At 36.2% G+C, this 22,895-nt stretch overlaps 1 protein-coding gene across 3 annotated transcripts; it reads right to left on the bottom strand.

The window, feature by feature from the left end:
* Positions 1–11,060: 11,060 nt before the first annotated feature.
* On the bottom strand, positions 11,061–14,742 carry LOC148853694 (protein terminal ear1 homolog). 3 transcript variants are annotated; one of them, XM_088986345.1, is made up of 6 exons: positions 14,592–14,742; positions 13,663–14,508; positions 12,373–13,114; positions 12,121–12,240; positions 11,841–11,982; positions 11,061–11,714 (listed from the first exon to the last, which is right to left on the bottom strand). In XM_088986345.1, the coding sequence occupies exons 2-6, from the start codon at positions 14,372–14,374 to the stop codon at positions 11,235–11,237; spliced, it is 2,196 nt and encodes a 731-aa protein (XP_088842471.1). In that variant the 5' UTR covers positions 14,375–14,508; positions 14,592–14,742; the 3' UTR covers positions 11,061–11,234. The 3 variants fall into 3 exon arrangements, with proteins under 3 accessions (XP_088842471.1, XP_088842472.1, XP_088842470.1); XM_088986346.1 differs by having other exon boundaries at positions 13,663–14,499; XM_088986344.1 differs by having other exon boundaries at positions 13,663–14,742.
* Positions 14,743–22,895: the final 8,153 nt, after the last annotated feature.

Genomic DNA, 22,895 nt, shown 5'->3' with positions numbered 1-22,895 from the left:
CTACGCCTTTAACCACCAACCCCTCACCTTGCAAAAGAGTATCAAATGCAACTAATTTGGGTTCAAACTTTTGGGCATTTAGCTTTGGTGGGACCGGTTCCCATCTTCCACCCTAATCTGTCCTAAACGTATTTAAGAGTCCCCCAACCTCCTAACAGGCTAACATGCTTCCTCTCAAAAAGGTTTCCCCTGACTATGCTTCATCATTCCCCCAATATCTATTTACTTGTTTCCTTTCAGTTCTTGGTTAGTAAATTAAAACCAAAACTCAAAAGAAACCAAATCTCAAAAAAGGGGTCAAGGAAGTAAAAAAGAAAGCAATGACTCCCTAAAATAAACAAAATGAGAGAGAAAATGTGGCTGTGGGGGTTTCAAAATTACAGAAATCCGAAACAAGACAGAGTAGCCGTACGTGCATATGCTTGGCTGTGCTCACTGGAATCAATGGTATGGCCTGGTATCATCCCAGTAAACTAAAATCAAAGGCCCAGTGACCAACAGTGTGGACTTCTTGCATGGATAGACTTGAAAATAAAACAAAAAAGGAGGGTGCACCGTGCACGCATGCCATGATGTCTGGTGGTGGTGTTCTTCGTGCCTCCTCTCTCGCCTACAAAAACTATGACCCCAACGCCGATTACCCATTAGCGAGTGTTATAGGACACGAGCAAAACAAAATTAAAATATCAATCTCTCTCACTCTAATCTGAGGCAAAGGCATCAACAAGACCACACAGAATGATGGCTGTAATTGTCTCTCGATGGCCACGAAACTTAGAAAAGACAAACAACGCCCGTTAGTGGGATTTTGCCTGAGCAGACTGGTACACAGAGCAAGTATCTATGGTCGACGGTCTCTGCCTCTCTGGCGTTGGGGTTTGTCCTATTAAATTATAGTAAGTTAGCTTGTCGGCCTCAATCCACTCAAACTCCTCTGACACTCGGTTTAAATTAATTATATAAAACCAAGCAGATGAATTCACTAGTCAGTCTTTAGAGGTAGCAATCAGGGTTCAGCATTACTGTGATCCTGGGTTTTGCTTGCATAGTGGTTCTTAGTGAAATCCCTTGTATATATGCATCATCCTGTTGAAATTTTATATTTTTTTCAGTTACCCAATTAAAATAAATATATAAAGTTGCACCATCTGGAATCATTTTAGTGGAATACTAGAAGTAATGCACAGAGTAAGGAAATTATAAAAATAAAACAACTTCTTCTCAGCTCTTAGCAGCAAAAGGCAGGTAGTGCAATATATAGAGGCATCAACGGAGCTTATAAAGGGTGTCATATTTCTATTTCTATAACGGAACCCAGCAGACCAGCTGTCAGTAGTTCTCTTGCTCGATGGAGCTTGTAAAGTAAACAGAAATGAACTTTTGCACAGACATGAGCTTAGTAGTGGTACATTTGGGTGCCAAATTAAGAAATAAGAACAGGTAGACACTTACTGTTCAGGTGGTAGGCGGCGTTTAGGTTTATCCTATTGCTACCTACGCCTGTCGACGGGAATTCTTCAGGCAGCCCGAATCGCTGTTGCTTTAGAGGTGGCTCTGGATCTGCCAACAAGACGGCATACAATGGACACTACTGCTGTCAGTTGTCAGCGTAGGGGAGCTTTAGCCGTTTTCTTTCTTTAAGCCGAAAATAACAACCAACGGCAACATGCCGGCAGCAGCAGGACGAGTGTCTCTCTATTTCTCAAGGGTCAATGCACTGCATCGTGTAGAAGTCGATCGACCGGTGGTAAAAGTAATTTCTGAGATCAATAGACCCAACAACAACAACAAGCACAACCTTTTAGAAAAGCATATAGACCCCAGCTCGCCAATTCAACTCACTTTTAAGCTGTAGCCAACTCTGAGAGGTTTTGAGTCAGCGCACTCAGAGAAACTCTGAGCTAGTTAGTTCTGTCATGCATCTACAACCACGATATGCTTACGATTTTAGTCTTGATGAGTCCTAGAGATGTATTCGTTCAGTGATTTAAGCTTGCAAATCTCACATTCACTTGAATTTATATATAACACACCATCCCACTAGTACTAGTTCGAAGAGAGTAGAGCTGCTGTTCAAAGCTTAATGGCGTAAGATCCAATTTCAAAATGAAAACGATAGGACGATATATAGAAGCAATTAAAAGAAAAGGAACAAAAAAAAACTTTCTTTTCTTTTGAAGACCGACCCAGTAACCAATCGAGTGGTCAACGTTTCCCGACAAAATTTGGTGTGGCCCATCAAGCCTAGCTAGTAGAAAGGTAGACCAGCGTTCAGTCATCGCTGTGAACGTCGATTCTCTTTCTCTTGTTCAAGATCCGGACTGACGTGCATGGCCCCTCTCGAGACTCGAGCTCTATCTTCAGAGATCGGCTTCAGTCACTCCACTCTCTTTAAGCTTTTCTTTCGTTACGTGAAAAATTGACGCAAATTCGATTGGGACAAGGGGTAAGTTTGCTACTGCTAGGCGGGACGCGCGACTAATAACCGGCACTGACATCATATATGATCTACCAACACGACCGCATGAATCTTTTCACTTGCTACCTACAGCTATGGTTTAAAACTCTAAGTGGGACTTCCACTGTTCTACGTCTGTGTCACATCTCCGAGTTGGGATATCCCGCCAACAAAACACATTCAACATGATCTGGCACCGCACATTTCACTGGTTTGATGAATGAGATGTATAGTGTTAGAGGATGTCGGGTGGGTATTGGAACAAATTCTGTTGTCAGGTGATCGCACTCTACATCTCCCTCTATTCAGAGGCTGAAATTAGGCATGATAATTAGCTATTACCACCTGGCAATACACTCCTCGTCCCAACTATTTGCAGATGTAAATGGCGTTAAGATATAAATAAATGGGTAAGGCATTAATCCTAAAAGTTTCTTAATCAAGAGTTATTAATTATGCAAACCTGAGGTTATACTAAATTTTACTAACCTTTTCTCTATCTATATCTATATTAAATTTTACTGTTAAAAGTGTAAATGAGAATTGAAGCTTTTATTTAACTTAAAAATCCCAATTTTTGAATAAAATCACTTTTTAATTGTAAGGACAAAAATGTAATCTGAGAATCTATTTTTATCCCTATTCCAATCTATCTCATTAAATCTTATATTTAGGGTATTAATAATAAATGTTTTAAGACTTGAACACAAAACCAACTTTCAATGGTTTTTTTTTCTTTTTTAGTTTTGATCCATTCTATCGGTTTTTCAGAAATTTAAAACCAAGGGTTCTACAAAACTGTAATGGTCTCCATTTCCCGGGTCTATGATCCAACCGCCCAGTCCAATCAAGCTCTTAAAACATTGGTATTAAATCCCATTAACATTCATTGAAACATATTTTTACTAGAACACCCCTATTTTTGAATTTGATACCTCTTTAAAGCATCAAATGTAATTTGAATTATCACATTTTCACATTTAATTCATTCTCAATAAGGTTGCATTTGGTATCATTGTAGCTTCTTCACGAAACGTTGTTTAGTTGATCAATAGAAATTGATAAAAAAGATGAGTTGTCACTTCACTTAAACGAGTCACTTCAGCTGAAAAAATGCATGCAAAATCATTGTTGTTTAGAGTTGAAACATCAACTTAATGTTTCAAGTAACAACAGTAATTTGTATAATTTGTATTGATCAAACCCAAAATATTTATGGTTATATAACATAACAATTTATATTTTAACATCAATTTCAATTGATAACCTGGAACATTTCATGAGAAAACATCAATGCTACCAAACACAAACTAAGTTTTAGATTTAGGGTATTAATTCTCATTCTTTCATTAAATCCTATATCAATTAGTCATAGTAAAGAAAATAAGTGTAACAAAGAATAATTGTTTTCTATTGATGATAGAAATAAAATATAAATTTAAAATCAACCCAAAAAAAGGAGTTATTTGCCTCTTTGATGGTGAATCAACAATTCAACATTTTGGAGTCAAGTGTATCAACCCTCAAAATCATAATTAAATAATAATAAAAAGATGAAAAGATGAAAACTTGATAGAATATGAAAATACAAAAAAAAAATCGAAAACATTTGAGCACATCTCTAATTCCACATGTTCATCATCATATTAAACAAAAATAAGTGTGACAAATAAAAATAATTTTTATAAACAAATATATAAAAAAAAAAACATATTATATACCATCATCATCATAAAAAATCACCACATACAAAGCATATGCTTGCATAATAGTGTTTTCAAAAAGATTCACATATCTCCCCTTTTCTTGAAAATTGATTATGGCATTACTCCATTGCAAATACAGTGTCCTAAAGCCAAATTGGCAAAAAAAAAAAAATCATTTCCAATATTGACTTGATGCAAATATGCAATTCAACTTAGACTTATCAAAACAAAAAATCGGTTGTTGAAAGCACTATCCCATCACTACAACATAAGCCAATATTGAGGTGAATAAACTTTAGCCAAGCTTTAATTATTTCTCATCATATCTAATTACCTTAACCACAAAATCACATAAAGCAAATGGATTCCCAAGCACATTTCTGCCCATTCAATCTATTAGTATCACCGTCGGTTCTCCTCAACATCTTTCCATTTAAGCGAATGGTAAATAAATGCATTTATTAGCATAACAATTAATTCTCCTCATGCATTGCCTATTTTCTCCCAATTCCATCTGAAACTGTTAGCCTTTTGCTACACCTTTTATTGTGTGGATTACTATATATACAAACTTTACTCTCTCTCTCTCTCTCTCTCTCTCTGGCCTTGGGATGGTGAGGTTGAAAGAGGCATGGAAGAACATCCTTCTGTTAGCACCTTGGTGAGGACTAAATGCTATAGTGTTGTTTTATTTGACTAATCATTCTTTCACTCTTAGCTTCCATGAAAAGAAAGAACCTCCAACTCTTTCTATCAACTGACAAAAATGACGATCAAGACTTCACAGATGGCAAGCCAATAAAGAGTCCATAAGATAAGATCTAGAAGAATGTATACAAGCAGTTTGGGATATCTAAAAATAAACCAAATAATATTTTGAAAACCGTTTAAAAGAAAAAAAAATGACAGAAGAGATGTATAGTCATAGTTATTTTCTTTAGTATCTCAAATAGCTTACCTAAGCATTAGTGTAAGGTTAACTATGAAGCTCGTGAAATGAATTTTTTCTCAGAAACTAATATGAAAAGCCTATTAAAAAAAACTAATATGAACATGGATGAAATTGAACTATGTATGTGTTTACCGTGGAGAGTGGGGACTGTTACATATGATCAGAAGAAATAGAAACCGAATCTTAGGTGTCAGTGATTCAGACAATAATTTGGTGATTGAAGCCAATCAAGTGAAGAACATTTTCAGTGACAAATTTAATTAGGAATCATTAAGTAGTGAAGACTCCAATGGAGTGGAGAATGTTTTAAAAAATCTACACCCTTACCCTAGTATCATGGGAGGAAAATGTCCAATTGGTTAAGGAAATAAATGAATGTGAAATGCTAGAAACCTGAATTCTCTCCTTATCAATATGCCTTCGTTCTGGGAAAGATAAATAACCGATAACATTCTAGTGGCTCATGAAATTTTTTACTCCCTAAGGAAGAAAAGAAAAACGAGAAATGTTGCATACAAGAGAGATATAGAAAAGGTGTATGATAAATTATAATAGAATTATTTAAAATTAATATTGATGAAGCTTGAATTCCATGAAAGATGGATAGGGTAGACAATGGAATGTGTACTTCATTTAGTTATCAAGTCTTAGTAAATGGATTTCTAGCCAGCTACTTTCACCCATCTTGAGGAATAAGGCAAGGAGATCGCCTGTCTCCCCACCTATTTGGTCTATATAATGAGGCACTAACCCATGGAAGAAAAGCTAACTTAGGGTTCAAAACTTTTAAAATAGGCCCAAAGATTCTAATTCTTCAATTTGTAGATGATTGTCTAATTTTTGCCAGAACCAACAAGAAAACCTCAAGAATACACTAAATGGGTATGCAAAAGCTTTAAGGTAGCCAACTTTTCATAAGTCAACAATAATGTTCTCAGAAAATGTGCCAAACAGGTTCCAAAAACTACTAGCTATGGTGGTAAGAATTCCAAGGGAAAACAAGGAGAAAAAGTATCTAAGCACCCCTTTGATCAAACAAAGAGTGGCAAAAAATACTTTGGAAGAAATACTAGAAAAATAATAAGCAAAATGGAAGGGTGGGAGAGCAAAACCCTCTCTTTAGGAGGAAAAATTGTTCTATTAAAATCAACAGTTGGCAACCTAGCACAATACCAAATGAGTATGTTTGGAATCCCTGAAGAATTTATAAAAGAAGTGGATAGATTATAGACAAATTCTATGGGAATTAAAACAAAATAATAAGCCCTTTTGCCCTTGCGATAAGTTCATATGAACAAAAAATCTAGGGGGCTAGGCATCAAGAAGCTAACCTAGATAAACCAAGCTAATCTCATGAAATTGGGTTAGAAAATCATGATCGACAATAAAAACAATTGGGTCAAAGTTATTAAAATGAAATATTTGAAAGAGGAAGATTTCCTCAATCATAAAGCCTTGAATTCAAGCTCTTGGGCATGGAAAATTTTAATAACGAAAAAAGCCACCTCAAAAGGAGGTATGATGTGGAAAATAGAAAATGGGGCAAAACGCAACTTCTGGTAAGATAATTGGACATTTGGGCTGACACTAGACATCTAAAAGAATTCTTTAGTGATTGAAACTGGAGTTGGGAAAACCTAGATTTACAAGTGAAAGAGTTTTATTAACATGGAAAATAGAATATGCGATCAAAATAAAATAATTTCAGCAGTCCCATTTGAAATTGCATAAAAGATCAAAGCAATTCACCTACTTTCAAGTGATAGAGAAGACTCGTTAGTGTGGGGTACTAGTAGAAGTGGGACCTCACTACGAAATGGCTAATAATTTCTTAAAATCAGACAATAGACTAAAGCAAACAATGGTGAAGCTAATAAAATATTCCTGAAATATCCTTTGTGCTAAAAAGATAAGGCTTTTGTGGTTTCTCATCCAAAATAATATTATAGGTACAAATATTGACCCCAGTTGTCCATTTTGCAACCAAACAGAGGATAGAGATCAAATTTTACATATATATAGATATATATATATCAAAATGTTCAGTAGCAAAGCAAGTCCGGAGCCTAGTAGACCAAGATATTAGTCAGTCTGTGGATAACACAGTTACACCGACTAGGACTTAATAACTTGGTGGACCAAAGCTCTGAAATTAAAATTGCATAATAAAATTCAAAGGTTCTCAAAGACGGATGCTACGTTATTTTGGTTTCTTTAGGAGTACAGGAATGAAAAAAAAAAAAGACTAGATCTTTCTCCCCCTCAGGAAATAGTAGCATAAGCGTGGTATTATATATACCAAAAATTATATAGAAGCTAGATGGATCCCACCAGACTTTGACTAAATAAAGATCAACTCTGTGCCAATGGATGCATTATCAGAAACCACAGAGGGGAAGTTCCTTTGAGGCCCATGAGCTAGCCTTGAAGGCAGTAGCGGAGTCAGGAATTTTCTTTTGGAGAGGTTAAGTTAAACAAGAAAATAATATATATATATATATATATATATATATATATATATATATATATATATATATATATATATATATATATATATATATTGAGAGTTGGAGGAGAGTTAGAGTATGATCCTTACACAAGGTCAGACCATGGTTTAAAGGATAGTCGGGACTTAAATCAATCCTCTAAACCAGTTTTGAAAAAATAAATAAATAAAACATAAAAAAAAAAAGCACTGGTACTTGCCTTTACATTTTAATTAAAATTTTAGAGGGTCCTTGGTCGCTCCATGAAGGCAAATCGTTCATCTATAATCTTTGAAGGTGACTAGGTCGTTGTTATTAAAATCCTCCAATGTTGGTCAAGATGCCCTGGCGTGTCTCTCCCTTTAAGAAGATTGCAAGCAAATTTCTCAAAGACTAACCTCTAGAATTTCCTATAATCACACTCATAAGAAACGCAACTATCATTGATAGAGCAAACAAAGGTGAGGTTCATGATGACTAGGGGTTGACACGAGCTGAGCTCTTTACGAGCTACTTGAGCTCGGCTCGTGAAAAGCTGGTCTTGGCTTGGTTTCGACCAAGCTCGAGCCCGATTTAGGCTCATGAGCCGAACTCGAATAGCTACATAATAATAATAATAATAATAATAATAATAATAATAATAATAATAATAGAAAATTATATATATAATAAAAATATTATATACAATATAATTTATTTTTATATATAATAATAACTAATTATTATAATTTTAATTTTTTAAATATCAAATAAAAAATATTTTTAAATATACTTTTTTTTATTTTTATAAAACAATTTTTCTCAAGTCGAGCTCGACCTCAAGCCGAATTGAGCTCAAGCTTACGATTTTTTTACTCGAGTCGAGCTCAAACTCAAGGTTCTACTTGTACTACCTTGGCGAGCCAAGCTCGAGCCTCGTATTATTTGGCTCGGCTCGGCTCAAATCCACCCCTAATGATGACTGCTTCTTTGTGGTCTATGGGACTTTCATTATCTTGTCCTTCTAGATGCAGTTGGAAGGGCTCTCCCTTGTTGAGGATTTTAGGGTCCATTTGGTTCCCTAGAATGTTATTACTGTTTGTTTTATCAAAATGGGATTTTGATTCCTAGTCTTCACAGAATGTGTTTCCCTCATATGGGTATGGAGAAAGGTTCTAAATAACGATACGCCGGTAAGGGTGGGCGTATCGGGCAGTATTGATACGATTTTTTTTTTCTTTTTTTTTTTCAAATTTGGTTCAAGGGGCCGATTTAAGATTCCTCCACCCTTGAACCAGTCAAAACTTCGATACACCCTCTGTAGGGGCATATCAGGGTGCTCCCGATACAATATGTATCGATCGATATGGGCCAATACGTAACGATTTTTTGACCCTTGGTATGGAGGAATAGCCATTCTATCCCCCCCCCCCCGCCCCAGAATGAGATTCTCATTCTAGAGTCAGTTAATAAGTGAACTCCTAATAAGAAAACCCCAAAGCCTAATATAAATAAAACATTAGTAAAATAATTGTAATAAATATTATAATTAAATAATAATCAAATAATGTTATTATAATAAATTAATAATATTAAAGTACAAAAAAATATTATAATATAATTAAAGTAATAAAAATATATTAATTATTCAATAATGATAAATTAATATTAAAATAAATAGAATATTAATAAAACTAGTAATAAAATAGAAAATAATCAACTTGTCATTAAAATTTTCATAATAAAGTGATAATAAAATAATAATTAATAATTAATAATAAAGCACTAATATAATAATAATAATAATAATAATAATAGAACATTAATGAATTAATTCAAATTGACAATTTTCGAGTGATTCCAATTCCAAATTCAAATGACCCAAATAGGAATTTTACTCCAATCATAAAGGCATTGGAAATAGAAGATCCACAGTTCTTTCTATTTTGCTTCTTTATTCTCATACATATTCTCTTTGCTTTATTTTTCATTGTATCAAAATAAAATAATAGCGAGATATGGGTTTTAACCGTTCAGTCCACCCCTAGGGTGGAGTTGATTATTCATTCACCACTGGGTGTGGTGATGGCCGTCTAGTCTATACTCTTATCGGTCTTTCCGAGGCTTGGAAAAAGTAACAAGAATGGAGGAGTTTCACCGGAATCACAGCACAGCCAACCTGACGTTTCGCTTACTCGGTTGCAGTTTCTATTTCGTTTTGCTTTTTTCTATTTTGTCTCTTGTATGATTGGTCAACAGACTCAACACAGCTGTTGCTGTCATCATTGACGATTTGAAACCAACAATACGAGGTTACACCCCACGGACCCCCACCGCACCTTCAAAGCTTGGACAAAACCTCGAACGTGGCAGACAATAACTGGATAACGTGTCACAACCCCGTCATATCACAGAAAGGGTATGAGTTGTAGATGGACAAGAAGGAAGATGCAGGGCCAGAACATCTAATGACTCCCGGTGCAGGGGCCAGGGTGGGAAAAGAAAACAAAGCGAAGAGCATCCAATGACGTGGATGAGAAAGAAAGCATTTAAGAGTGAGAGGCTGAGAGCAGAACTATTGCAGGAAGAGAGTATGTATGTGCTGTGTGTCAAAAAGGAGTACAAACACCTGCTTTTTGTACGGGCTCGGTCAAACTTACAAGACCTGATGCTGGGAAAAACATGCCACGTGAGCAAAGTCGTCCAACGTGGCAGAAGAGGCTTAACTGTAAGCAACTATTGTCTTGATTGGCCCAGGCTTTTCTGGGTCTCCCATTTTTTTTACAGTTGTATGTAATATTTTTGTATGAAAACACGGACTGATGATTTCATTTCACTACTTCACCTGGGTGACCGAGCCAACTTTTCTCATCTCACCCCCGTCTGTTATGTATAATTGCTTGGCAGACATCACAAGAACCGGGTACTTGGTAGTTCATACTTCAGAGTAGTGCACCCCATTCTCTTAATGGTCATATTCTGCACATCAAGGATCTACACTCTTTATATATAGCATTTATTTTATACCAAAAACAAAAGCAATGGGTTATAATAAATTCACAGTCCACAATCAATTGTGGCAAAGCATCTTTCCAATTACAATGTCAGCCATGATTTATTTATTAATCCTTCTATGAACGGACGCTAATCAGATTGAGAGACAATCTGGCAAAAAAGTTTAATATATATTGTATTTACCCAAAAAAATCTCCACTTTTAAGTGATAACACAATGCCCGTTACCTGTCCACCGGGGATATGCCCAAGATAAATGAGGGGGGTGTCTGCGTGACATGTTCTTCGTTGCGCACTTTAGCATTACCTAAATATCCTTTCTATTGTGCGCCGCGCAAATATATATATATATATTTAAAATTAATACAAACCAAAAAAGAGTGGCGTACGAGTATTAGCGTCTTGCAGCCATCTACCCGCCACGAAACGGCGGCAGAAGGTGGCTGAGAATGTAGAGACTAGAGAGAGAGAAGGAAGATGATAGATACTTCCATGTTTCCAGTGTTCCAGTGTGTAAACCATAATCAAATCCTCGATATTGTAAATTGCATGTGAAACATTATCTTTTTCTGGAATTACAAGTCGAAAGAGAAAGAGGAGAGGAGAGATACGAGAGGGAGCGGATGAGCAATGTGCAAATTAACTGACCTGAGCACGACTCAAAATCTTCGGTTGCTGAAGCTGAGGCTCAGTGCTCATCAAGCACCCATTAGGCGGCGTGGCTGTTGCATTTGTAGAGGTAGTAGTAGTCATGCTGCTGCCTTTGGTGGAATTAAACACTTCTTCCGGAAACCGAGAATCCCCATCACCAATAATGCCGTCGTCGTCATCGCCGTCCCCGTCACCATCACCATTACTACCGAAGAAGCTGTTCGAGCTATCACCTTCGTTGCCATCTAACCCATCTCCATCATCCATCCCGTCATCTTCTCTCGTAATATTCCCATTACTGCTATGAACCACCTTTTTGTTGGAAACTGCGTTTGAATGGCCGCCGATAGCCATTGGCTCCGTCAAATTCTTCCCGTCTCGAGGCGGAGAAAACACCACTGGCAGGTACTCGTCCGTCTCGCACGCAAACTTTGAGTTCTTGAAGTGCTCTTTTAATGCCTCCAAGCCCTAAACTCGCCGGTCAACAACACCGCCCAACAAATACAAATACATTTGTTATGTATCAATGTTTGTTAAACCGTAACAAGAAATTTTCAATGAATTGAAGTAACATTTTATATAATATAATTGTACCTGTAACCGAGCATAAGTAACTTCACAGATTTTTCTCGAGTTGAAGACTTCCCACGGCTGCAAGTGGAAAGCTTTGTAGAGCCTCCATGTCGCCTGGGGAGACGTTAGGTTCACGAACCCATATCCAACATTACACTTGTTACTGATACCAGCAAAGACAACGGAGGAGGACACACAAAATTATAACAGAAATGAAAATTAAATAGTTAACAGACTTGAAAAATTCAAATTTAAGATTAAATATTTGATTTGGTTAAACAACAAAGATTAAAAAAGTTACTTGAAATCAATAGGGAGATAAACGAAATCGTAGGATGATAATGGCTGATCATCGCCGTCGCCAATCTGCTCGTTGCAGTGTATGCAGTGGTTGTCCAGCATGTTCAAAAGCAATGCCTGACTGCACCACATCACAAACCCAAAGCCAAGAAAAAGAAAAAACATAACCCACATGGAAAAACAAACAAAAATAAATTGTTATCGAATTAAATTAGTAATCAGAAGGAAAGATCAGCACTTGGGAGCAAAGCACCTGTACTTGTTGGGTATGTTCTTAATCATCACAGTGGTTCTGGTATCTCTGCAATCCGAGTCAACAATCGCGTTCTCATTGATCATGAAATAAGCATCCGAGTTCTTCTGTCTGCCCTTCCATGGCCGAATCTTCGCCTGCTTCGTTGCTGTCGAAGAATTATTACTACTTTTGTTGCTGCTGCTCTTCCTAGCGCTCCTCCTCGACGACCCATTGCAGTCTCCCTCCCCTTCAATCCCATTTCCAACAGAATTTAGAGCCAACGAACCCATGGAAACAGCTACAGCTGCTTCCGCTCCATAATTTGATCTTGGATCGTTATTCCAGGTAGCATTCCCCCCGATAATACCCGTCTTCTTATTCGGGTATTGAGTTCGAGAGGGATGAGTTATACAAGAATCTGAGGTTGAGCAACCAGACAATCTAGGACGTAGCGGCGGAGGTGTTGGTGTTTGCGAGTAATTCCCATTACTTGTGTGATAGCTGCTTCTACCATTAAAGTCAAAAACCGCTTTGTTGGAGTTGATAACGGCGGCGGAGATGGTAGTCGCACTAGAAGTTGCTGCATTCAACAACCTTCTTCCATGGCCACCAGGGCGACTGAATTCAATTACTATATTCTTGCCGTGAAGTTCACTTCCGTTCATTTCTGATAAAGCTCTAGCTGCATCTCTTACATCGAAAAACTCCACAAACCTCTGGTGCCGCTTGGATGGCGTTTCCCTCAATTCCTTCACAGGCCCTGATTTATTACAAAACAATTCAACAAAAAGCAACCAGAAATTAAAACTGTTAATGAAAAACAATAATTAATAAATAAATAACTTTTTTAAAAAAATAAATAAATAAGACCCCCAATGACGGAAGATAAGGGGAGAAAAGATACAGGCTCAAAAAAATCGAATGATAAACAGGCTGTCAAATAATAAAGAGATGAAAGAAAAAAAAAAATGAATGCATGATAACGAAGAAAAACTCAGGATATGGATGGATGCCCCCACAACCCCATAAGAAACAACTGAACAAAAGCGTCCGACATATATACTACACAGAAAGAAACAGATACTGATGTTTTCTTGTTCAACTATTATACAGACTAAAGAGTGAACCTCTTTAAATGCGTGATTGCCCTCAAGCGCAAGTCTATTCCAACAGTAAAAATGAGGGAAAGAGGAGAGGAGAAAATAGAATCAACTAGCTCGGAATAAAAATCAAGAAATCAATAAACCCATAAAATTACATCACGCATAGAATCAACGAATGTTTGCCTTATTCGTCTTCGGCTCATACCAAAAGCCTCGAAAATTTCTTTAAGCTTGTTTGTCGAAACCCCCAAATCCAAGTTGAAGACCACTAGCGTCCCTTGGTTATGCCCGTCGGGCCCAATAGTTGGCGTCGGTACCGTAAACTGCGCCCAAACAGCGCGCCCAGCGATAAGCCCACGCGCCGGTGGGGGCACCGGAGCCTCCGAGTTCTCCCCTTCAAACCATATATTCCGGTTCAACAATGAGTTGTAGTATTGTCTCAGCCTACTTTGCTGCTGCATGTGCTGCTCTCGTATCTCCCTCATCGCTGCCTGTGCATGCCTCGTATCATAGAAATGAACCGTCACGATTCCCTCCTGTAACCTCTCCATTTGAACCGCCCTCACCTCACCAAACACCTCCAATTCTCTTCTCACTATTGTTTCATCAACGTCCTTCTGCACAGAGCTAAGAAGCAATGCTCTTGTCGCCGTAGATGAAGGCGGCGGAAGCGGTGGCGGCAGTTGAGGTGGATTTATGCTGTTTGGTCTGGGGTAAGCCGCTAGAGGGGATGAATGGTAGCCATCGTAGAAACGCATCGCTTGAACTCCTGCAGGTGGGAAGGAAGAAGGGCATGGGTAGTAAATTTGCGGTGGAAGGAGAGTAACCTGGTTCTGCAGAGAAGGATTTCTCGGTCGGAACTCTTGCGCTCGAGGATCCAAGTGTCCTGGATGCCTTGAGATTCCAGTATCCTCCATGGCGGTTACGGCTCCTTCACTTGCCGCACCGGAAAACCAGGAAGGAGAAAAAACCTTTCGTCTCTCAACCTTCCTTCCTTCCTTTTTCCCTTTTCCTTGGTGTTTTAACTGTCTCTATCGTCGGCCTGAAACCACTGTCGTACCTAAATCAGCTTATCGGCGAGAAGCTAAAACGTTAAATCTGGCGCATTAACGTATAGATGGTTTTCCGGCATACCTTAAAAAGTCCAGCCCTCACTTCAGCTCACCGGTAACGGTCCCTTGACTTACCCTTCTAGAAGACTAGAACCAACTCTCTCTCGAGTTTCTCCCCGTCTCTCTACTCTCTAGCGGTGGGAACTGGAAAGCTTAAAAGCCTAAACCGGTCCTTCGCTTATTTCGTGCCCATCTTGTTAAAAATGATTCATTCCAGGGAAAATTGTCAATTAGTATCATGTACTTTACGTTTATTGCCACTTTAATCCCTAAATTTTAAAATGCGATAATCAGTACCCGAATTATTCATTACACTGTGTTAAGTAATAATTAATCAGCCGTTAATTAATTATGTAAATATTTATAAAAATAAATAAATAGTCTCAAATTTTTGCTTCTTCAGGGGTCATCAGAATGTTCATTCAAAGTAACCCCAACTTTCTTCAATTGAAAAAGTAAGGATTTGGGATTTTTAATATTTTATCAATAATATTTTCTTCAATTGAAAATTAAATGTTACTTGAATAGATTCACTGCTGATTAATGAAAGAAAATTGAATGACATTTAAAAGGCATTTATGTCCTTTTAAAGTGTTACTTAAGAATAGGTTCACCGCTGATTAATGATAGATATTCGATTGTCACATTTTGAAAGTTTGAATAGTCAATTATCATATTTTAAAATTCAGAGGCTAAAGTGACACTTATCACAAAAAATAGGGTACTAATCAGGAATTGACAAATGTTTTAAAATATCCCTACTATTTAGCTAATTGACAATATTATCTTAAAATAGGTCAAATTTCTTAAACCACTCTTAATATTTATGATAATAGTCATCACCTTTTGACGGAAAAAGTAAAAGTCATATTTACCCTTCATTTCTCGTGTTTTCTAAATAAAATAAAATATCAAATTTACCCCCAATCCTAAATGTCAATCGGGTAATAAAGCAACAATCACAAACACCTTGAAAAGAAAATATGGATAACTCTCCATTTTCTTCTCAAATCAAAACTTTGCAATTTCGATAAGTAACCAAAATAGATGGAGTCCACCCAGGACCAAGACAGTCACAGTACCCACACACAAGCCTTCTCAGATATGCTCCCGGCACGGCTCGTGGGATGGCGACAAGGGCATGTGTGGCCACGTATAAGGTTTGTTGGAGCACAGGTTGTTTCGGTTCGAAAATACTTGTCGGAATGGATCGAGCCATCACCAACGATGTGGATGTGCTATCACACACTCTGTCTCTCTCTCTCACCCGCTTTCTATCCGTCATTGCCATCGCCACTACAACTTCAAGCGGCAGTGGCAGTGGTCTGTCTCTCTCTGCTCTTTACTCTCTATCTCTCTCCCCCCTTCGCTCTTTTTGTCCACGACCGCCATTGCCACTGCAACTTCAAGTGGAAATGGTAGTTGTCTCTCACTCTGCTCTCCGTCTCTCTCCCACTTTTTTGTTCGTTGCCACCATCGCCGCTGTAACTTCAAGAGACAATGGCAATGGGCTCTCCCTGCTCTTTGTCTCCCTCCCACTTTATGTCCGTCACCGCCATTGCTGCTACAACTTCAAGCGGCAGTGGCAATGGTCTCTCTCTATTCCTTGTCTCTCTCCCCCTTTCGCTCTTTCTTTTTGTTGTCGCCATCGCTGCTACAACTTCAAGCGGCAGTGACAATGACTTATTTTTTACTTACTCCCCCAATCTTTCTCTCTCTACTCTTTGTCTCTCTCCTCTTTCATTCTCTACAGTGGCATCTTCATGTACAATCGGCCATGCCATCGACGAAGGACAGAGAGAGGTTCCCACCAATCATTCGGTCGTGCCAAAACCAAGACACAAGAAACCAAATCATTCTCCTCATCTTTCGAAACCCTATTTCTCCTCTCTTACTCCTCTGCAAGTCCATCGTTTTCTTTCTTCTTCCTATGCAAAAACCAAGAAAAAAACACCCCAACAAGCTAGTCTCTTTCTCTCTCTCCACACAGGTTCAATCAGTTGTTGGTCGAAGTAAATAATCTGCCGATCAACCTTCTCTCTCGCTTGATATGGCATTTTAAGGGTTGCAGGGTTTCAAGTCCAATGTAATCTCCAATCCATCAAGTCTGTGGGATTTGCAGTAAAACCCCACCGATATCTTTCCCATAAAGATGAAGAGGGTAATATTGGATTTTAAAGAAAATTATCGGTCACCCACATGTTACGGATTTTGATAGAAGAAGGTGGTTTAAGACAATGATTAAACAATAAGCATACAGTTTGTCAATTAGTTAAACAGTAAGAATAATTTAAGAAAATTTTCTTTGAAAATATCATAAATGCCATTTGCCTTGTGTGTCTTAGTGCCTTTTGTTTTCTTCCTTTTCATGGTTTGTTTAGGAGTTAATGGCAGTACTTTAAACATAGCACGCTATGCTATGTATTTTTAGTGCTTGTATTCTTAAATATAAGTATGCAAATGATACTTCGATGAGAAGTAACTTGGCCCTCCAATTACAGACTGTCCCCGTGGTGGGTGCAAACCATTTTATTACACTTCAATGTTATATGTGGTCGATCTCGTTCGGGCAAATCAGTTTATGGCTTTATGCCACCTTTTATATATGAACCCGACCTTAAAAGTTAACAGCACATCAGTATATTGCTTGACACTAGTCTGGAGTACATCACCCCGAGTTCAGATCTGTGCCCCACAACGTTTCACAGCATATCTCCATCGTGTATTAGAAATATCTCCTGATGATGATATCATCATTTCTAGTATATCATCGGGAGATGATCCCAATACATGGTGGGGATGTTTTATGGGACATTTGTGGGGCGCAAATGTGAACTCCATCACCTCAAGGTTATAGATCAAGAATTCCAATGATCGATTTATCTCCTATCTAGGCAACTAACAGCATAAGTAGCCAACCAATTCTCAAAGTACCGACCTACATGATGTGTCCTTCCTTATCTGCCCACTCACTTAGAGACTCCGAAGCATATAGTGACACATCACTCACCTAGCAACAATTAGCAGGATTTCACTCACTTTTGCACATAATTGGATAAGAATCATCACAACATCGAAGAGATGTGCTTCGTAAACAATGGGCGGATAAGCCCTATCACCTCCAAATGAATTCAAAACTGGGCCCCATAAGGGGGCGCCCCACAATGTCCCATAGCACATCCCCGCCGTGTATTGAGAACATGTCCTGATGATAGTATCAGAAATGATGATGTCATCATCGGGAGGTGTTCCCAATACACGACGAAGATGTGGTATGGGACATTGTGGGGCACAAATGTGAACTCCCTCTGAACATGTTGAATACACCACGCTGAGCCCCAACACCTATATAGAGGTGATTTCATACCTTCACAAGATACACTCCACATAATATCATACACTTAGCTCTCTACTTTGAATCTCTCAGTTCTCACTTTCTTCTATTAGCAAAGCTAACTTCACCATCGGAGTGCATTAACCGAGTCAATCCCCCGGGCCCACAAAATTGGTCTCCCTTTTGTCCGAATAATCGATTCAAAACAGTTCGAGCATCATAAAAAATTGGAAAATTGTCTAAAACTCACCATGAGTTTTCAGCATTTCTCTTAAACTCGTCACAATTTTTCAAAAATGTCTAAAATTCACCATGTCACTAACTTGACGTTAAAGAAAAAAGTTCAATAAAATATTTTCAGATATAAAATACATAAAAACATAGAAATTACAAATAAAATAAAAAATTATAATTTTAAATTATAGAAACTATAGAAATTGAAAAACAAAATAGAAAATAAAAATTGTAAAAGAAAATACAGAAATTGTAAGCAAATAACAAAAATACAGGAAAATTTATAAATTGTAGAAAATAACAGCCGTCTGATATAAATTGATGACTGACGAGAAGATAGCATTTGTGTCCACTTTCCATACTCAAAGCATGTATACCACGTGTACCGCTCGTATTCCTACGTACGGGTTACCCATTTCAAGAAAAAAAATACGACTCTAAAACACGAAAAGAGATGAGCCACTTTTATTACTTTTACTAATAGCTCATTCGCGAAAAAAAAATATTTTCTAGACAGATGACATGCCATCTCATTGTAAAGATGGCATCCACGCCATCATCTTATCGATGCCACTCCTAGTGGATAATCATAGTCGTCTATGAGTCAAGCTGATCAATGTTTTAAAAAAACGACTCAGAAACGAAATTGTTATGGCCACTGGTTTTCGGGCCAATGGTTTCACTCTTCAGTCGGAATAGATGATTCATCTTAATAAAAATAAATTTAAAAATAATAATAATTAAATTTTAAAAATGAAAAAAAATATGTTGAACGGTCAATGATTTGTCTATTCGGGTCAATGAATCATTGACTGATTCAACGGTTTTTTGTCAGGGACTAATTTTGGGGTAAAACGGAACCGATTGCCTAAATGGTTCTTGGATCGACGGTCCTATACACCATGTCCCCTTCCTCATGATGCTTTAACAGAGTGTATCTTCTATATAAACTAACAGTGACCCATGTAATGTAAGGGATGTTGTATTTATATTTTTTTATGTGTAAAATAGTGGAATCTTTTTTCTTTTTAGCTATTGAGCTTAAAACTTTTATTTTTATATAGTTTATATATTATGAGAAACACGTAAACCAAGTGATAGTGGCTCAATTGATACCTTATCTACTTGGGGCAATGGGTTACCTCCCATTGTGTAGTCCTATAAAGCTAAAAAATGTGCTTAGCATGAGATTAATAACTAAGTTAAAAAAAAAAAACAATTTAAAAAATGAACTGATGAAGATAACCAAAAACTCACATTTAATTCTTCTTACTAGATTTTATTATTGAACCGAAACAATCCATTAAACAAATCTACATTAAATTAAATTAATAAAAACAAAGGAAAAAACTTTAACCCAAGGAAAGGATTAAAATAGAGGAAAAAAATGTAACTCAAAGAAATGAGTAATGATTTATTTAGATTGATTCATCCTATGTACTGGTGGACAAATTTGGGTCCAAACTAAAGTTCATATTTAGGTTGATCCTTAATCTAACCCAATCCATCTAATTTATACCCTACTTTATTAGAGAGAGCCAAAAGGAATTAAGGGATATTTAAGAGGAAAATAAGGATTATGGGGAGGGGAAATGTTACAAACATTGACTATTAAGAGAAGAGAGAGAGAGAGAGAGAGAGATTTATTAGAGAGTAAATATGGACTTTATTAAAAACAATAAAGACCTATGAGGTTTTAAGTGATTTAATATAAAAATAAATGTGCACATGTGTAACAAAGAAGAGGAGGATGAGATACGTGTGAGTTCTATGGTGAGAGGACCCTCACCTCCCTTATTTCCTCTTTATTTATATATAGATAGATAGGTAGATACATAGATACATAGATAGATAACCACCAATTTCCTTATATATATCCACAATCAAAGGATCCCAATTTTAATGTGAAGTTCAATCTAATGGTACATCTCCTACTAAAATAGTAATAACAATTAACGAATATGATGAGTAAGAGACGTCTTATGTTTTAGAGTTTACTCATGGTTCCTTCATATTCTCCATGTATAATTTAATTTTAGGATATTATTTAAAATTCCTCAAAACTTTTTTGCATTTCTCTAAACTTTACCATAACTGTTTAAAAACTCCAGAGAGCCCCTTGTCATTGGCCTATCCCTTTCCTCTTAATTCTTACCACTTTAGAAAAATCTTACAACTTTAAGAGAAAAATGGATGTTCTTTTCCTCTTATCTCTTATCTCTTAAAGAGGAACATTACATTTTTGTGTTTTCCAATGATACCTCCCAAACACAAAACACTTATCCTTATAACTCAAGCGCCTTATAAATCAGTAATAATGAATGATGAGTAATTAATATTAATTACTTTTTAATTTTTAATTATTATAATAATTAATATTAGTAATGAATTAATTGTTAATTAAATACTAGTTATTATTATTATCGTTACAATAAGTATTATTAATTATTCATTTATAATAATTATTATAATTAATTATTATTTGTTAATTAATTATTAACTATTATATTAATTAGTATTATTTAATAATTAGTAATTAGGAATTATTAATTAATAATTGATAATTATTAAATAGTAATAATTATCATTATAATTATTTATTAATTATTATTAATAATTATTAATTATTATAATAAGTTTAATATTATTTTTTATTGAATTATATAAACAAACAAATTTTCTCATATATGGGGTTAAAATGGATATTTGACAATCTTCAGAATACATAATTCAGAGCAACATTCTTTGCATTCAGAGTTCATAGGAAAGAAAAGTTCACCAAAAGTTCGGATTAGGTAGGCACACAGTTGTAATCACATTAAATGAGCACTTTCAATTTTTTTTGCCACTTGTCCCTTGAAATACTCCCAACCTACCCTTGAAAAAGATTAAAGACAACTTGTAATAGTTGTCAGAATATTTAATAAATGCTCGCTGAATGTGATTCCTATGGTTGTGCCAATTGGATCCAATTCCATTCACCAATACCAATATAGCTACTAATATAATTATTGCACTTTCAGATGTTAAACAATCAAAACAAACGAATAAGCCCTAAGTTTTATTGCTCTAAACTCACCTTCTACTAAGATTTTAATGACCATTAATATAAATTATCCATAGTAAGCACTTAAGTATTTTACTGGACCAAACTACCCCTAAAATGACCAATAAACCTTATTATATATTTCTATGACAAAATTACCCCTGATGTGGCCAACCAACCTTATTAAATACTTTAGGCCTAGGTCTGGCTTGAAATATTAGACCTAAGCCTGACTCTAATATTTGTGAGACTTGTGTGGGCCCGGGCCAAGTTAGATGTAATTTTGTCATAAAAGTATTTAATAAGCTTGGTTGGCCATTCAGGGGTAATTTGGCCATGTAAAATACTCAAATGTCTACATGAACAACTTTTATTAATGGTCACTAACGGTGACCTAATGAAATCTTAATGGAATATGAGTTTTTGGACAATAAAACTCAACGATGGGGGGTTCTCTAGAAGTTCTGAAAAGTTTTGGATTTTTTTTTTTTGCATTTATTATTAAAACAAACAAAGTTTTTTATTTTTTAAAATGTATACATGTATATATAAATATAAAATATTTATTTATTAGTTATAATTTTTTAAAATTATATATAAGAAAAATCTATGATGTTGGAAACACATGGTGCCGGAAAACTTTAATGAAAACCTTCTTGATTGGTTACCACATGATGCCAGTTGATTTGTTACAAGTGTTTTTTGGTATATATATAAAATGTTAAATCGAATATCAAACTTTTCAAGTACTTTTTTTTTTTGCACAAACAGTGGAATTCATTGTCTTGAAAACATATACAAGTCTTTGGACTTGGTTACGAGCTTGGATATTCTCAAAAAAAAAAAAAAATCATGTTCCAATATTCTTCCAACATTGTTTGCACATTTCGGGTCTCAATCTTTTGGTGTACCCCAGACTTGAGATGTGGAGATTACATATCATGTTGGGAGTGTGTTGGGGAAGATCCCAACTCTATCTGATGGATGGGAGCCGCTCCTTTGTCTCTTTATATTGCTATCCATGGACAGGACTAGGGGTGGTCATGAGTCGAGCTCTCATGAGTTATTCAAGCCCAGCTCATGAAAAGCTCGGCTTGGCTTAGTTGAAAATAAGTTGAGGTGAGTTGAGCTTGAGTATAATTTACAGGCTCGTTTATTAATCAAGTCGAGATTGAGCCTAATAAAGTTCAGGGTCGTGAGACACGCAAGCTGGCTCGAATAACTACGTACATACATACATACATATAATAATAATAATAATAATAATAAAGAAAATAATATATATAATAAAAATATTATATATAATATTTTATTTTTATATAATAATAAATAATTATTATAATTCTTAAATTTTAAATATCAAATAAAAATATTTTTATATATTATTTTTCTATTTTTATAAAACATTTTTTTTTTCAAATCAAACTCGAATCCAAACTCGAACTCAAGATTCTAATTGAACCGAACTTACCTTAACGGGCCAAGTTCGAATAGCTAGCCTCTAATCGCCCCTAGACATAACAAATTGGCTTCATGCCTGGCTAACGACCACATACCCTTGCGCTCTTGGACAAATTAGGACAAACTAAAATTTCAAGAAACAGAAAAAAAAAATTGATAAAAGACAACTTTGACTCATTTTGCTCTGCCATTTTTGCGAAACACCGGCTTATTCACTCGTGATTGGCTTTTTTTGGATAGATGACATGCTC

This window comes from Nelumbo lutea, chromosome 4 (assembly GCF_056320005.1).
Source record: "Nelumbo lutea isolate HS-2025 chromosome 4, American lotus-T2T, whole genome shotgun sequence".
NCBI classification, from domain to species: domain Eukaryota; kingdom Viridiplantae; phylum Streptophyta; class Magnoliopsida; order Proteales; family Nelumbonaceae; genus Nelumbo; species Nelumbo lutea.
This window is presented reverse-complemented; position numbering and strand designations above follow the sequence as displayed.

Bases quoted from the DNA above. Each gene is read 5' to 3' on its own strand.
- LOC148853694 (XM_088986344.1), bottom strand. From the start codon at position 14,374: ATGGAGGATACTGGAATCTCAAGGCATCCAGGACACTTGGATCCTCGA. The intron at 13,115-13,662 runs GTATGAGCCGAA...GTAATAAATCAG, and splicing joins AGAAATTTTCGAGGCTTTTG to GGCCTGTGAAGGAATTGAGG. The intron at 11,983-12,120 runs GTAACTTTTTTA...TGCTGGTATCAG, and splicing joins TATCTCCCTATTGATTTCAA to TAACAAGTGTAATGTTGGAT.